The sequence below is a fragment of the Anas platyrhynchos genome, chromosome 28, assembly GCF_047663525.1.
Source record: "Anas platyrhynchos isolate ZD024472 breed Pekin duck chromosome 28, IASCAAS_PekinDuck_T2T, whole genome shotgun sequence".
Taxonomy (NCBI): Eukaryota; Metazoa; Chordata; class Aves; order Anseriformes; family Anatidae; genus Anas; species Anas platyrhynchos.
The window spans coordinates 5218790-5235931 of NC_092614.1; the positions used below are offsets into that span (position 1 = coordinate 5218790).

General features: G+C 54.0%; 1 protein-coding gene across 1 annotated transcript; it reads left to right on the top strand.

Moving 5' to 3' along the window:
• The first annotated feature begins 9596 nt into the window (after positions 1 to 9596).
• On the top strand, positions 9597 to 10857 carry LOC119714147 (feather keratin Cos2-3-like). Its single transcript, XM_038168933.2, has 2 exons — positions 9597 to 9710; positions 10086 to 10857. The coding sequence occupies exons 1-2, from the start codon at positions 9612 to 9614 to the stop codon at positions 10410 to 10412; spliced, it is 426 nt and encodes a 141-aa protein (XP_038024861.1). The 5' UTR covers positions 9597 to 9611; the 3' UTR covers positions 10413 to 10857.
• The last annotated feature ends 6285 nt before the right edge of the window (positions 10858 to 17142 follow it).

Below are 17142 nucleotides of genomic sequence, written 5' to 3' on the forward strand. Positions count from 1 at the left end.
AGCCACTGCCCATGGCCCTGGGGTTCCAGCACGACCATGGTGCTGGACAATAGAAGGAGGAGTCTTCAGGCAATTGCTTTCAGAATGACTGACCTTCCTCACCTCCTCTGGCAAACATTGGCAGGAGCCTGACCAGGGGCTAGCCTGAGATCTCTGAAAACATGGCCCAAGTCTCTTCTTCCATTCCTCTACCTACCTCCTTGCCCCCCTTTTCATACTGTTCTCCTCCCTTGCGCTGTGGGGATCCTCAGATCCGGCCCTGCCATTGTGGTAACAGCAGACTAATGCCCTGCATGAACTCCTCCATGGGCAAAGGACGCTGCCTCTTGTTTGGCCCTGGTGATCCCTGCACTGAAGGGCCTCTGCTCAGAATGACCTCCTTTTCCTCTCTACACTAATTAAAGTTTTCTGCATCACCAGCCTTGGTTGTACATGTTTCTTCCCTCTGCATATACCCTCCTCAACTGCCCACCGAGAAAGGTTTTGCCCTTGGTGGGTATAAGATGGGTGTTTAAGGAGCCTCTTCCCCACTCCTAGAACAATGGGAGGTTGCGACACACTGCAGAGGGTCCTCTCTTGGACACTGCCCCTTGGGGCTGAAGAAGACATCCCTGCCTTTAACAGAGGTAGGGGTATCTACCCTTGCCTTGCAGCGTCTCTGCCCACAGCTCCCCCCTGTCCTGCAAACAGAGAGCACAACCTCTGCTGTCCTCACGGGAAAAGCTATGAGCCTGTGGGAGGCTGTGGAGGCTTGGCACCCTGTAGGCTCTTAGGAACGGGCTTCTTCTTGCTCAGGACAGTGCTGTGCTGGGGAAGCAGGTGGGGACAGAAGATGGATGGCAGATGTGGGGAATGGGTGGAATAAGTGCAGGGATGCCCGACTGCTTCTACTCCACCCTCATCTTCCCTTGTTTGCCATACCTCAGGGCTATGGCCAGCACACATGGGCATGTGTGGCAGGAACATGTGTCCCATGAGGCCCAACCGCCCCCAGCAGAGCATTTGGCAGGGCCCAGGTGATGGCACACGTGCAGGGCTGATCCCCTTCCACAAGTCAGCATTGGTGTTTGCCGTAATGGACCATACATGGCAATCTCCAGTCCCTGAGGACCCTGAACCCATATGGGGTGGGTCAGTGCAGAGACAGCAAGCAGTTTGCATGCCCCCACACTGCTCTAGGGTGCCCACTTGCCCTCAAGCATGCAGCAGCTTTCCTCAGGTGCAGGACGTGCACTCACAGGGACTTCCTCACTCTCATTTCCACTTTTCCTGACCATTTGCTTTGCTCCTGCTCAGGCAAGCTGTTTCTCTGTTTCTTCTTTTGGTTATGTAGAGGCTATGTTCAGGATGTGTGCAGCTCTCTGTTGCCCAGTTGCACTTCAAGGATGCCCATTGTTTCCAGGCCCTGTTCGACTGCTGGCAGATATTTTTCCTGTCAGTGCTTTTCACCCCCATGATGTTTCTCACCAGTATCTAATTAGAGCCTAGTAACCTCTGTAACAGCTCCCATCAGAAGGGAGCTGTCCTTCCTCCCTATCTTTCCCTGCTTAATTACAGAGCTCTTTCCTTATGGATACACGTATGTCCCTGCTTCGTACAGCCTTGTCACATCCAGAAGGAATCAACCATGCAAGCAAGAGAGATGAGCCAAAGGTGCGCTGGGGTAAACCCTTTGTCTTTCCTGGTGTCAGAGGAATGGAATCAGCCACAGCTGCAAGAGAATGCAACCAATTTAGCCCAGGTGAAGGTATGGCACTGCCAGGGCTAAGGTGTGGGGTAGACCACAGGAAAGAGACCCAGGCAGAGCTCTGACAAACATTTCTGCTTTGTTGGGATGGCCCATTGCCCTGGAAGGGCTTGGCCCATGTTGCAACCCAAAATATGACTAGTAGTTCCTGGAGACATAGGTTTCTTAATTGCTCTGCTGTTTATTGCCTACCTTAAATGCCCCAGGACACTGTTAGCAGTATATAATGCTTGGGTGAAGTTCTGGGTGCATGTCATTGGCAAATGGACAAAACTGTGGTTGGGATACGCTTCTACGTTTGCACAAGGCAGCTTAGCTTGGTTGAAAAACATGCTACCATGAGCAAACACCTTTGCTCTAAAATAAGACGTTAGGCTGCCCCTTTGCCTTCAGGAGAAACAGCCAGACATGGGCTGGATGGGAATCTGTCCCCTCTGCGATGCATTTCTGAGACAATGCTGGCCGGCCTTTATAGACAGGTGTGAGGAGATAGGCCTGGCTTCAGCACTGACTCCCAGGAGGACCTGTCAGTGTCCAGGGGCGGAAATCCCTGACTGACAGGCACTCTCAGGAATCTCACAGCAGTCTGCTTCTCCTATACATCCCAAGGTCATCGATGGACAGCCACGCTGAGGCACTCCAAACATTGTTACCCTGAATTAAACCAAGGATCCAAACTGTCCTGATTCTGTCCTTGTTGGGGCCTGAATTCTGCAGGAACAAAGGGTGATTGTTGCATTGTGAGGAAAAGGAGGGCTCAGGAGAAAGGGGCTGTGTTTCAGTGCCTCTTCCCTGCACACACCTCTGCCAGGCTGCTGCCATCTCCGTTCAGCTGCACCCAGCCTCCAGACCCTTTCAGCAGAACCGAAGTGCCTTGGAGGGGCCGGGCTGGCGGGGGAACCCCCGCGGCTGCGGGACGAGGTGGTCCTGGCGGGCGGAGCGGCAGCGCCCCCTGGGGGCTGTGCCCCTGCCTCGCCCCCGCCACACACGCCCGGCCCCGCCCGCCACGGTTCCTGCACGGCCGCAGCCCCGGCTCCTCTCCCCGTGGCTCTCAGGGCGCAGTAATACACCGCCGCGTCCCGAAGCCGGGGCTCGGTGAGCCACAGGGCGCTGGACCGGCGGTCTGCTGCCACCACGAGCCACCCCGGCAGGTCCGTCAGTGCTCTGGAGCCTCCAGTACCGAACACTAGGGATGCGGGTCCTTGGCCCGGGAGATGGCGGTACCAGTGGATGACTTCACCAGTCTGGATGTTGGGGTGTGAGCAGGTGATATTGATGCTGGTGCCCTCCCTGGTCTCTGCCCATGGTTCCTGCTGCACCTGGGCTCTGCACACAGCCACTGCCGAGAAAGCAAGCAGGAGAAAACTCAGAAAATGTCTTTCCTGCACTGAAAATGTCACGCAGGGGGAGAGGGGAGAAGAAAACAGTTGACAGCCGATGCGAGCTTTTTCTCAGAAGAAAGCATACAAAGGAATTTCACTGGGAATGGTTATTAGGGGACCAAGTCGGAGCAGGGCTGTTTGGGAGGAGAGTCCGAGCCAGGAGGAGAAGGGAAGCAGGCAGCAATGAGTGGGGGTGTGCCGAAAGGAGAGGAGGGAGGCAGGGAGCAAGGCAAGGTGGGAGGCAACGGCCGGCTGAGCTCGCTGGAGGCAGGCGGGATGGCTGCAGAGGGAGGCCAGAGGGGAGCGAGGTCCGTAAGAAGCCGGCGGGCCAGAAGCGAGGGCAGCCCCGTCCCGTCCCGTCCCGTCCCGTCCCGTCCCGTCCCGTCCCCGGCGCCGGCAGCCCCGCGCACCCAGGAGCACCGCGGCCAGCGCCGCCAGCCCTGCGGCCCGGCCCTGCCGCATCCCGCCGCTCCGCCGCCCGCGCCGCGCTGCCCCCGCCAGCCCCGGCTCTGCTCCGCCCGCGGCGCCTCCTCCCCGCCGCCGCCGCCCGGCGCCGCCAGCTCCGCCCCGGGGCCGCTCGGGGGCTGGCCCGGGCTGCGAGTGCTGGGCGCCTGTGGGCGGGCAGGGCTTCGGCTGCTGCCCGCGGGGCTCTGCCCGTCCTGCAGCCCAGCCCGGGATAGGAGAGGGAGTGGGAGTTGGAGCGGGAGATGGAGCCGGAGCGAAAGGGCGAGGGAGCGGAGACAGCGGCTGCCCGTCTGCTACGGCATCTCCTTTGGGAGTGGGAAGGGGAGAGGAGGGCAGTGAACGGGGTAGGAGATGAGTAGGGAGAGAGGAGAGAAGCGGGAGAGGAGAAAGCAGCTGCCTGCCTGAAGCGTCCCCAGTGGAGGGCAACGGGTCAGGCTGGGCTGGGCCTGGGAGCTTGGTGCTGTGGTGCGCTGGTATCACAGCTGTGGCCGGCACTGCTGCAGATGTGGAAAGCCAGCAGCAGGAACGGGTCCGGGGACACAGTGCCCCGACCGCACCCCAAACCGTACGGGGCCCTGCTGTCTGGCACTGCCCATTGAGCTGTCATCGTCGGTCGAGCGTCTCTGCCCAGATTGAGGGGCACAGTTGCCACTTTCCCATTTACAGGCTTCACGGCAATAGTAGCTGAGCACGTACCCAGGAGACACACAGGCAGGGACAAGCATGCCCATTTGGGGAAGATAGACGCAGGCCAGTACCCCCAGTAGCTGCTTTTGGAGACCCCAAATGGACTTGCCACATTTTCCTGGAGGCTGAGACCCCCTTTCCCTGCTCGGGGGACCCCTGGCTCCAGCAGCTGACAGCACAGGGCAGGGATGTCCTCACGCTGAGTCTGACTCCAGCGGCTAGCATCAAATCCACTTCTGCCACTCCATGAGGAATTGCTATGTTCTCCTTGCAGCACATGTGTGCGTGGGACAGAGCGAGATTATGGAGACGTAAGGAAATATTCCAGAAGAGGACAGGACAGACAGCGGTGCTCATGTGCAGGGCCCAGCCATGCAAGTACAGGCTGCAGCCCCTTTTACACCCTGATCTGTCTGCCCTAGTGTGCTCCTCCCGGCTCCCATTTCCCTGCACGTCCCCTCATGGGGTTGTATAGGTCTGTCCTGCACCCACCCCAGCGTGTGTCCTAGCCCACAGCTGTAGGAGGTGCAAGGCCCAAGCTGATCTTCCTGTGGCTTCTTGATAGGCCACCAACTGGTGTTGTGACTGCCCACATTTGATCTCTCTTCCTCCTTCATCATCTATCAGTCAGGTTTGTATCCCTGTGTGTTGTTTCCAGCTTCCTGCAGTTCTTTCTCTCGGCCCCCCTCCCAAGTGCTGAAGGGCTGCTTCTAGGGTAGGAAACAAGGAGGGAGGAGCTGAAAGGTAAGAAAGAAAATAAGGGCTGCTGTGGAAGCAGTGATGGCAGCTTCCCCAAGACCTCCATGTCAGAAGAGAGTAGAGAAAACAGCATGGCCCTGAAAGCAGAGACAGCGAACACAGCAGGGGAAACAAAGAAACAACCTCTCTCTGTTTCTCGGGTTTCGCATGGCTTCCTTCACCTTCTCGGTCTTTACGCTGTAGGTTGGTGCATGGGGCAGAGGGAATCACAGCCCTGGAGAAGATGGACACCACTTTGTTGTGGGACAAGTTGGCAATGGGGTGGGTATAGAGGAGGGAACGTAGCCCCCGGCATGATACAAGTGCAGGGAAGTGAGAGTGAGCAGACAGTGTCTTGTGTCTCCTCACATGTCTACATTCAGAGCGAGGAGCACCCTGCAGGAGCTCAAGGAGGACAGGAAAACTGGTGGAGCTGATGTATTCAAGGAGCACAGCAGTCCAGAAGCTCTCTGCAGAAGGCAGCTGCATGACTGACAGCGAGTCCCAGAAGGAGCTGCGATTGTGTAGGGCCAGAGCAGGGCAAACAAAGGGTGAGCGCCGCTTGTGCCAAGGAGGGGAGCAGGAGCTCGGTCCACAGGCCTCCCACCAGACTGCAGTTCTGCAGTGGGTGGCAGATGCACGCAGCTTGGTCATAGACCAAGAGTGTGAAGAGGACATCCCAGTTTAGGCCCACTAGTGGAGGAAGAGGAGCCAGACCACACTGCTGGAAAAGTAAATTGTCCATAAAGAGGCATCCTGACCAAGACATGGCACATGTCAGTGAATGGGAGGTTTCCAAAGACAAACTACACAAAAGGATACATGGGCTGTTTGGGCACCACACACAAGTGTATTCTCAGCCTGGATCAAGAGGCAGATGGCTGAGAACTCCAGAATGAAGAGCAGCAGCTCTCAGCTCAGAAAAACCCAGTAGCTACAAAAGAAACCTCTCTCTAGACCTTCCCCTCACTCCTGTGGGAAGGAGATAGAGTTGCTGCTCAGGATTCATTGCCTTCCACCACTCGATATCTTCTGGAGGTAAAACACAGCAGGGCCTCAGCAAGCCAGGATGTTCCTTCAGAGAGAGTAGAAAGTAAAATCAGAACCCTAGAGTTCAGGAGAGCAGCATTTGCTTTCTTCACTGTGTGGACACCTGTCTTTGTGCGTGTGTGCCCAAATATACTTCAGTATGTATCCAGGAGTGTCTGTGAGTGCACCCATGAATTCATGCATCTTTTGACATGAGCAGCAGTGTGCATGAGTGGTATTCCCTCTACCCACTGTTGATGTCATGAATCATACCAGTATGTGATCAAGGGTGACCGTGGGAATTAACAGAAACAGCGATCCGTCAACAGCATCCCTCCAAGACTGATATGTGGTGACTGTGCATGTTGCCCCATGTTTCCTGAGCAGTCCTAATGAGAGGTCATCTGAGAAACCCTCCAGAGGATCACAGGCTGCACCTCCAGCACACACGTAGTCCAACCCTGTTTTCAGAGTGGGTCTCATCAGATCAGGTTGCTAAGGATCAAGTCCAGGCAAAGTCTGAACTCTTCCAAGGATGGAGCTCCAATAGCATCTCTTTGGCAATCTGCTCTTGGCAAACCATGCAATCTTGCATGGGAAACCATGCTCTTACACTCTGAATCGGGTGCTACAGAATTAAAGAAAGGATACAAACTATTGTGGGCCCATCCTTGTTGGGGACTGAAATTGGCAATGAACATCTTAGGGTCAGGAGAAAGAGGGCTTCAGATACAGAAGTCCACATATCAGCATGTGTGCTGTGGGCACTTCTGGGCTGGGTTTGTTCTGTGATTGTACAACTGTTCTCATGGACAGAGCAGTGGAGAATGCCCTGTGCTGACCAGCCCATTTTCTTATGAGGAGGGGCCACACAGGTCTCACAGGCACCTACCTGCTCATGCACACCTGCGTGGAATCATGCAAAACGCCACCCACAGACACTTGCACAAATCCAGCACACAGGCTGTCCTAGTTTCACACTGATGACCAGCTAAATTCCACACCACAGCTCTCTCACACCCCCTGCTGAAAGCAAGATGTGGAAAAAGAATGTGATTTAAGGTAAAGGGTTTACATGTTGACACAGGGATAACATAATTAAAGGATTAAAAAAATAAAAAAACAAATAAAAAAGAGCAAAGGCTGTTTGGAAACAAATTGAGGGAAAGTTATTCTTCACTTCGCATCAGAAAGTAGTGTTTCTCCACGTCTTTGGAAGCCTGGACTCGGTATACCTGTCTACTCACCCTGATTTTCCTTCCCCTTTCACATCTTTATTGCTGAGTGTTCGATTACAGAATATCCGTTTGGTTTGTTTAGGTCAGCTGCCCTGGTGATGTCCTCTCCCCACCTCTTTCCCACCTGCATACCTCCTGGCTTTGGGGGGCTTGGAGAGAGTCTTGATGCTGTGTCACCACTGCTCCACTGTAGCCCCCATGTTGGCAATGCTGTTCTCGCTCCAAGTGCAGAGCACAGCACTCTAGGGACTGCTGTGGGGAATGCTGAGTCTGTCCCAGGCAGCCCCAGTATAGGCAAGTACCCACAAGGGAGGAACATGTGCATGAACGTGACACAGTGTGCAGCAAAGATTCTGGACAGCATTTGGTCCAAGTACATATTTAACGTGATAGAGAGGGGAGGTGGACTGGAAGCCTTGCAGAAGGCACCGGAGCCAGGGCTCTTGACAAGACAATGTCAGCTTTCTTGGGCCTTGCACTTAATGCCTGAGAATCCCATTTGTTAGGCTGAGTAGCAGTGGTAAGGAAAGTGCTGGAGTGCCCTGACTGATCACTGGTGGGTGTCATGACAGAAGTAAACTTGCATCATGTAAGGAGAAGATGTATGATTTTATTTCTTTTTTTAAAACAATAAATGAAAGGCATCAAGTTATGGGAGTGAAGAAGGAATTCCCTATGGACAGGATCTGCATTGTGTGTCTTGGGAAAACCCAGCCGGCTCTATCCGATGTTGGTAGAACGCAGGATCACCTGCACTTGAAAGGCTTCCTTTCTGTCTACATTCATCTTTATATGCCTTCTAACTAAAACAGACATTGTTCTGTTGGGCCTTTCTTTTGTGATCCAGAAAGGGCCCTGCACAACCTCTCCCCCTATACTGACATCCCTGGGTCAGAGCAGGAGGAGGCAAAACAGGCCAGCAGGTTTTCCCTGAGGGCAGTGTCAGCAGAGTGTCATGGTTCTGCTCGAGTGGGCAGCCGAGCTCCACCACAGCCGCTCTCTCACTCCCCTCCTCAAAGAGGAATGGGGAGAAAATATGTGAAAAGGGCTCAAGGATTGAGATAAGGACGAGAAAATCACGCAATAATTAGTGTAACGGGCAAACCAGACTCAGCATAAGAAGACAGATAGTAAGATTTATTGCTCATTACTAACAAGCTAGAGAAGTGAGAAACAAAGGAAAGAAACCAAAAGCACCTCCCCCCCCATCCACCCTCTTCCACCTCCTCCCCCCGAGCGGCGCAGGGGAACGGGGGAATGGGGGTTATGGTCAGTCTACAGTGCTTCTTCTCTGCCGCTCCTTCTCAGTCACTCTCGTCCCCTGTGCTGTGGGGTCCCACCCATGGGATGTAGTCCTTGACGAACTGATCCGGCGTGGGCTTCCCACAGGCAGCAGCTCTTCCAGAACTGCTCCAGATATGGGTCCGTACCACGGGGTCCATCCCTCAGGAGAAAACTGCTCCAACCTGGCTCCCCTACGGGCAGCAGCTCCTGCCAGGTCACCTGCTCCTGCGTGGGCTCCTCTCCACGGGCTACAGGTCCGGCCCAGAATCTGCTCCGGCAGCAGTCTTCCACAGGCGGCAGCCTCCGTCGGTGCAGGGCCACCTGCTCCACCGTGGTCTCCTCCACGGGCTGCAGTGTGGAACCCTGCTCCACCGTGGTACTCCATGGGCTGCAGGGGGACATCCTGCTTCACCATGGTCCTCACCACAGGCCGCAGGGGACTTCTGCTCCGGCGCCTGGAGCACCTCTCCCCCTCCTTCTACACTGACCTTGGCACCTGCAAGGCTGTTTCTCACTCCCTTGACTCTCCCGGCTGCTGTGTGGCGCAGCAGTTTTTTCCCTGTCTTAAATATGCTCTCACAGAGGCGCAAAACAACATCGCTTATTGGCTCAGATCTGGAAAACAATGGGGCCCTTCCCAAACATGGGGCAGCTTCTAGATCTTTCTCACAGAAACCACCCCTATGGCCCCCTGCTACCAAAGCCTTGCCACGTAAACCCACTACACAGAGTTAGGGTCACAGGCAGGAGCTGGGTCACCTGTAGCCAAAGGGGCCCCAGAGAGTCCCTAGGGAGTCACCCAGACTGACAACATTTGCCTTTACTGGACTCTTCCAGCATGTGAGCTGAGTCTTCTGCCCACACTAACGTGTGTTGCTTAGAAATACTTGGGCCACCCTGCCTGCCACTCAGAATGGGGAAAGGGCATAAAGCAGGAAATGAAAAGCAGCATCACAGGAAGGCAACACACATCCCATATCATTAGGTGGGATGTTTTGCATTCAAGAGCAGCTTGTCAGAAAATAGTCCCTGCTTCAAGGGATGCCTCTGGACATGGGGCAGCTAAGGCCCACTATAAAAGCCAGCCCAGCTCCGTGCTCTCTCATCCACGTCTCTGGCCTTCTTCTTGTTGGGAACCAGGTGAGTGTGAAGCCCCTTCTTGTCCCCCTCATTCTCCCACAGGAGGACTCAGTTCCTTGGACCTTTCAGCTGCTATCAGCTGCGTGTCCTGCCAAATCTTGGGACTGCTGGTTGTGGGAGAGTCAAGGGGTAGAAGGTTTGTCATGGAGGAAGATTGGGCCTTTGGTATGATGGCTCCTGTGCTGGAGCCTAGGGTGTATCCTGGCTGTGGTGGCTCTTTTTGGGCCCTGTCAGGATGCAGCCAAGAATGCCTCGCACATCCCTGCACTGCCTCCAGCTCACAGTACTGCCTGTGCCTTGAATCTGTTAGGATGTGGTGGCAGGCTGCTCCTCATGCATCCCCATGTTGAGCTTTCTATCTGCCCTCTCTCCCAGGTGAACCTCCTGCCCCCAGACATGTCCTGCTACGACCAGTGCCGGCCATGCCAGCCCTGCGGCCCAACCCCGCTGGCCAGCAGCTGCAATGAGCCCTGCGTCAGGCAGTGCCAGAACTCCACCATTGTCATCCAGCCCTCTCCCGTGGTGGTGACCCTGCCCGGCCCCATCCTCAGCTCCTTCCCGCAGAACACCGTTGTGGGATCCTCCACCTCTGCTGCCGTTGGCAGCATCCTCAGCTGTGATGGTGTCCCCATCAACTCTGGGTGCTGTGATCTCTCCTGCATCACTAGCCGCTACTGTGGCAGCAGGTGCCGCCCCTGCTAAAGATGCCAGACAGTGCCCCAGACCAGGACCCCAGGAAATCAGAACATGCTGCTGGACAAGAATGGATGGAAGAAGAGACCTCATGTTGTTGTTTTAAGAGGACCTGACCATCTCTGGCTTGTCCTGTAAAGACAGATAGGAAGGGGCCAGTCTTGAGTCTATGACAACATGACCAATGTCTTCCTATCCTGTTTTCTACACGCTCTTTTTCTTTCTTTGCTTTCTTGCCCTCTCCTTTGTGTGAGGCCCCCAGAAACCAGCCTGGAGAGACCTGCTAGCCCCTCTCCCCATGTGGACCAGGTAGATTGATGCCCTGTTGCAAGTCTGCCTTTGGAAAAGCTGAACAGATTTTTGTCTGCTCCTGCTGTGCTACGATCTCGGGGCCTCCTCTTGGAGTCACCTCCTTTCCCTCCTGAGCCTTGATAAACATTTGCAGCAACCCTGAGTGTGTCCCTGTGTGGTCTTTTCATCTGGATACTGATGGCCAAGGGAGAAAACCATTCCTTAGTGGGAATAGGCTGGGGGCACTGCCTCATTCCTCTAGGCACTGGAGGGTGGGGCATACTGCAGCAATTCATCTTTCAGGCACTGTCTCTTGAAGGTGAGGAAGACATCCCTAGTTCCTCAACAGCCAATGGCCACCAGTCCGTGACTTGTGACGTCTCTGCCTAGACAAGCGCTGTTGACATTGGAGTCCCCAGATCTTTGGAAGAGTGTTTGTCTTGCTATGGGTGGAGCTGTGCTGGGGATGGAGGTTCAGACAAAGATGATCTCAAAGGATTGCAGAAACTGGGAATGGGAAATTATCTTGGGGGTGGCCGTCTGTCTCACCTCCATGTTCACCTTTCCGGCACCACCTGATCATGGGTATCATGTCTGGGCATGGAGAGCAGATACAGCTTCCCTTTGCATCCCTATAAGATTTCAGCACAGTCTCTGGCATGGCCCAGCTGTTGCCACGATACATAGGGCTGAGGGGATCCACAGGTTCGTACTGGTACCAGTCCCATCAGGTCACACACTGGAGCCCCCAGTCCCTGTAAAATCAACTCCTTTTCATGAACTCAGGCCCAGGACAGGGACTGATACCCAAACACTCATGGCTGCTCGGTCTTGCTGTCTTTTCCCCAAGCATGGATCAGCTTTTGTCAGGCTCCAGATCTGAGGCTACATACGTGGCACAATTGCACCATGCTCCAGAGAACAGATCATGTGGGGGCAGATATCCCACAGTCTCTGCTGAGTCATAGCAGTGAGAATGGGACCTGATTGTGCACTCAGCAAGGTCTGTGTATGGGCCGTGAATGGCACAGGGCATGCACCAGCCCAACCACAGGGCACACGCTGGGGGATCTTCTCCCAGGCACCAAGCTCCTCTGTCATTCCCAGAGCCATGAGGATGTAGTGGCCCTTTTGCTTCATGAAGCACCACTGCTCTCCACTCCCAGGCAAGGGCCTTCCCACATCTGCAAACCCTGGGGTCCTGTGGTGTGGGGGTGATTTAGTTTCACACAGACTGTACATGCTGCCAGTGCCACGGGACCAGGATGGGGGATGGGGCTATTGCTCCATGGTGTGAGGATGGAGGTACCTCTCCGTAGGCCAGGTTCTTTGGGAGGCAGTGCTGGCTCAGGTGGCAGCGCAAGGGCAACAAGCATCAGAACCAAGCCCACCAAAGCCCAGGCAACCACATCTTACAGCTCTGGCCTGACCCCTAGCCCAGGGTCTCTGCACAAGCTCAGGCCTAGCATAGCCCTGCCCCAGCTTTACTGAGTGTGTGCCTGTGCCTGGCCTGGCCTAATCTTACCAGTCTGGCCTGGCCAGCCATCTGGGTGGTGCAGCGCCATCACTGGATGGAACCTTTAGCCAGGCCTCTCTGGGGTCTGGCCTTAGTCTGTGCCCCAGACCCAGCTCTCACACTGGGACCCAGACCTTCTATGCAAAACATATCTATTTCCTGGGTTAGAGCAATAATCAATAGGTGCTCCTGAGCCAGAATTATCTCCTGGCTAACACTGAAGTCTGAGATGGAGGAGCACATTCACAATTTGGAGATTCATTCACCTTTGTCTTGGAAATGACAAAATCCTTCTGGAGAATAAGTCCCCTCCTCCTCCAGAGTTGTTGCACAGCCAGGGCAGCTTCCTGCACCAGGGTGTCACTCACAGCACAGAGGTACAAGGCGCTGTCAGAAAGCTCGACTTCCTTCAGACGCAGAACACTGGATTTCCCCTTAGTGTTCAGCTCCGTGGTGAAACGGTCCTTCTGCTTGGTGCCTGCTATTGCTTGATGTGTAATCAGCTGAGGGGCTTGTCCCTTCTTCTGCTCGTACCAGAGCAAGCCATAAAAGCTGGAGGTTTCATATGTGCAATTGGTCTGGAAGGTGTTTCCCTGCTCCACGGAGACTTGTCCTTCTTCCTGGGTGACGGACACCTGCCCCATGGTTTCTGGAAGATAGAGAAGGTCAGCAGTTCTGTGGGGAAATCTACAGGCAACCAAACAGGAGTGGATTCAGACCCGTCCTTTCTCTCTGTCCTTTACTGGGCTGAAAGGTCCACACGGCTGGGGCACAGCAAGGTGGTGTGGGGGCAGAGCTCAGTGCTCCCTGGCCAGAGCAGACCCTGAGGAGAGCTGTGCTGTGTGCCTGCTCCTCCTGCCTGCTCTCCTTCTGCCCAGAGGACCAGGGCACAGTCTGTCATGCCTTGCTTTGTGTGCTGGGACCAGTACCCTCCAGCAGGTTGAACGGCCCACACAGCTATGGAGAAAAGGTTCAACCTGCTTCCTCGATCCTGTCATCTCAGGGGCCTCCAAGTCCCATCAGTACAAACAAAGCTGAAGTGAGTGGTGGCAGGAGTGAGCCATGGCTGTGCTGACAAGCAGGAGGACACTGTAGGCCACAGCAGGAAGACATCAGGCAGAAGACAGACTGGACACCCTGGTAATGTCCATGGGAGGAGAGCTTTCATGTCCCTGTATCCACTTGGACACAATCTGGCTTTTTCTATAGGAAAGGGAGAAATGAGGGACTGCAGAGACTGATGAAATCTTCTCTGGTGACAACAGGTGGAGGAGAAGAGAGATGCAGAAAAGAGACGGACTGAAAGAACTTAAGTAGCAGGAGAGGTCTCTTTTCCATCTCCTCTTTCCAAATTTCAAAGAATAACAGCATCTTGAGAGAACCAGTACACGAACCAGAAATGGGAGACAACATTAAGCAACCATAAATGGGAGACAACATTTAGCAACGTTTTCCTTGTGATTCAAGAGTTGCTCCTCACATAAATATATTAAGGCTGACAAGGGCTTTCTGGGGAAAGAAGATTTGTACCTTGATTAAAAGCCAGCACTTACCCGGCAGTTGCCCCAGGAAGGCAATGAGGACAAGATACCCACGGTGCATGCTGAGACCGACCCTCCTGTTTGCTGTGGGAGAGAGAGTCAGAAAAGCACCTCCCAGACCCAAGAGAACAGAGCTGCCGGAAATGACTCTGCTGGGGGAACAAGGGCAGATTCAGTGACAAGATATATTCTGGTCTGACTGTGCCCCAAATGCTCCCTGGGGTTTCTCCCTCCTCCAGCTGCAGCAACCACTGAGGATTGCCACAGTCAGGGGTCCTGGGAATTCTGGGAGGCACATCATGTGCAGGGGCTGCTCTCATCTCCTCTCCCAGTGGGGTCCTCACCTCCCCAGCTACATCTGCCTTCTCTTCTGCACAGGCACTGCTGGGCCATGGCTGATGTCAGGGCAGTCTTCCCCACTGAGCTTGTTCTTTCTACCCTGGGATCATTTGCTCCATAGAGATGTTCCTATTTCCTGTGGGAGGAGAAGATACCTTTATTTCTGTCCTACAGCCCCAGAAAGAAGGGAAGAACCATGTTATGCAGCAGCCCAGGTTTTCTGACTGTGTCCTGTTCTGGTGGAATAACCTAGCATTTGCAAGAGGAACAGGGCTCCATTGGGGTGTTGGATGGCACAAGCCTAGAGGGGAGCAGGACAACCTGTTCCATAGGGCAAGGGGTGAGGAGTCAGCAGGAAAAAGGACATGGATTCAGTGGGTCACGTGCACTCACACTGATCGGCCACAAGGGACACCCATTTGGCTCTTTAATATAACACCTAGTAATGCAATTTGAATAGACAGCTGAAAAACAAAGATTAGGAGTATTCTAATGTGAAGTTACCATGTACTATCCTAATTACAAGAGTAAAAATCATGCCCCTGTGCTGGGAGACCCCGGCCCAACAAGGGACTCTTCCTCTCTGAGGATGTGCAGAATGATTCTGTCATGGCAGCACTATGGTAGTATGTAACCATTCAGAGGAGCGGGGATTGTACAAACATGCAAATGTATTGAGAAGGGGTTTTATGAAAGTGGAAAGTCTTAAGGGGTTCCTGCTTTGTGGGAAACTAACAGCTACCCAGACTTGCACTATTCTGAAATAATGTCTTGACTATGTCTGTGGATTGGCTCAGAATACACTTTGCATCTTGCCTTCCATTTCCAAGAAAACCCTTTCACAGTGGGGCCCATTTCTCAAGGGAACCATTCATTATTCTAACACAAGGCTCCTGCTGACTACACCCAGCTCTGTCTCACAACACTACAGAGCACTGGCAGGTTCCTTAGGGATCCTTGGCGGAATGAGGACCGGCCACTGGTTGTGGTTGTAACTAGAAATTTATTACTACAAAATAAATTACAATAAAATACTAAAAATTACTACAAAAACATAAAGCTTACTACAAATAAATTACTAGTTGAATTACTAGCTTGATAACACCAATGCCCTTTCTCACCACAATGGTGGGTGTCTCCACATGCTGCGGCCAGTGGGAGGGAGAGACAAGGAGGCAGGGGTGCACATTAGCAGCCCCTTCCACATGATGGATATTTGCCTTGCTGTTGGTTATGCTAACCACACTACCAGGCATCAGGAGCAGGGGCTGCTGGCTCACCACAAGCCCCAGGTGTCCTTGCTGGGCAGGCTCAGCTCAGAGCGCTATGCAAACTGTGATGAGACGGAACTGCACCTCACAGCACCCACACCTTCCTGTATAAAGCTGAAAGCTGAGGGCACCAGTGTGGGTTCAGTGCACACAGGTAGACAGCGCTGTCCTGGAGCTTGGCATCTTGCACGTGGAGAAGCACCAGGGAGTTCTCCTTGGAGAGCACAGAGGAGATCCTCCCGGAATGCACATGAGGCTTGAACTTGCTCACCTGCAGCAAGAACTGAGGGGACTGGGTCAGGCGCTGCTGGTACCAGAAGATATAGGGTGTAGAGGTGCTGGTGGAGAAATTGCAGTGCAGAGTAGCGTTGTGTCCCACCTGGATGGCAGTTTCTTGGGCAAACTGCACCACAGAGTCCTTCTGTGCATGACCTGCAAAGCCAGAACAGCATCTCATCACTGCTTGAAGATGTATCTGTATCCTCTCTCTCCTTTGTGTATCATTTCACCAACTTTCTCACTGTCTCCACTCTCCATCTCCCTTTTCATGGGCTGTAAAATGCTGAGCTAAATACACATGCACTCTTCTTTCTGCAGCTGCTATTCCATTCCCATACCCAAGTCTGTCAGCTTACCTACTTTTTAGCAGTATCTTACCAGGCTTCGAGTCCATCCATATCTATGAACAATACATGTAAGAACACTAGGCATCTGCAAAGGAAAAGTGCAGGTTCTTATTCATCCCTGTACACTCGTTGCTCCTGACATCTCCCAGACTGTCTCCTGTACTGGTCTTCAGCCTCTGCTCTCCCTACAGAAAGCACTTCCACTTCTTCCAGGGAGGCAGGACTCCAATTTCCCCCCTCCAGAAATGATGGGATGCCATCTGGCCCCTAGCTTGCCCTGCCTCAAAGTCACATCTCACCAAAGTCTGACAGTGCCAACAAGGCTGCCAGGAAAAGCAGGACCATGTCACGCTCTCGCCTTCACAGGGTGCCCACGTAGTGCCTGGAAAGAGGGAGCTCAAGCTTGCGAGTTTACTTCCCCCTCTGCCAGCTCAAAGCAGCCTCTAAACCTCAGCACAGAGGGTGGAGCAAAGCTCTCCCCCTGCTGCTCCTTGGGGCTCACCTCTGCCCCAGCAAGGCTCTCAAGAGAGGTATGGACTAGTGGCTAAAGCAGTCAGAAAGGAATCCAGCCAGTCTTTGCTGTGCTCCAGGACCCCTTGGCCAGCCAGAAGTGTTCCAGCACAGGGAGCGTCACACTTGTGCAGTTAGCTCACAGCTGCAGGCCTGTGAAGGCTAGGACATTTCACTTGGTCAGCAGTAAGGCAAAAGGACACCAACATGGCTGCTGTGTGCTTCCCTCTTTTTGCCCCTCCTGGCAGGTGGGCAGCCCCAGCAAGGGGCAAGTGTCCCCAGTGGCCTCCCACTGCCATCCAGAACCCAGCCAGACACAGAGTTCTGCACCCACCTCTGCTGTCAATGAAGATGGGGTTCCTCACCCCCTGCACCCAACCCCTCAGGAGAGCCATGCTCTCTCATGCTGGCAGGGAAGGACACCCCACCATGGCCCTCTGCTCAGTCAGCACCTCTGCACACACACACAGGAGTGAATCCTGCACCAAGGGCAGACCTTCAACAGTGCTGGCTAGTGCAGCAACCCCCTCAACGACTCAGTCCTTTGGCAAGATCCAAGGTTCCAACACATGTCATTAGAGTGAGTGTCCAGCAGAGATAGTTGTTGTATTGTCAGGATATTGTCTCAGTGCCAGAGGTCCTGGA

Bases quoted from the DNA above. Each gene is read 5' to 3' on its own strand.
- LOC119714147 (XM_038168933.2), top strand. From the start codon at position 9,612: ATGCCTCTGGACATGGGGCAGCTAAGGCCCACTATAAAAGCCAGCCCA. The intron at 9,711-10,085 runs GTGAGTGTGAAG...CCTCTCTCCCAG, and splicing joins TTCTTCTTGTTGGGAACCAG to GTGAACCTCCTGCCCCCAGA.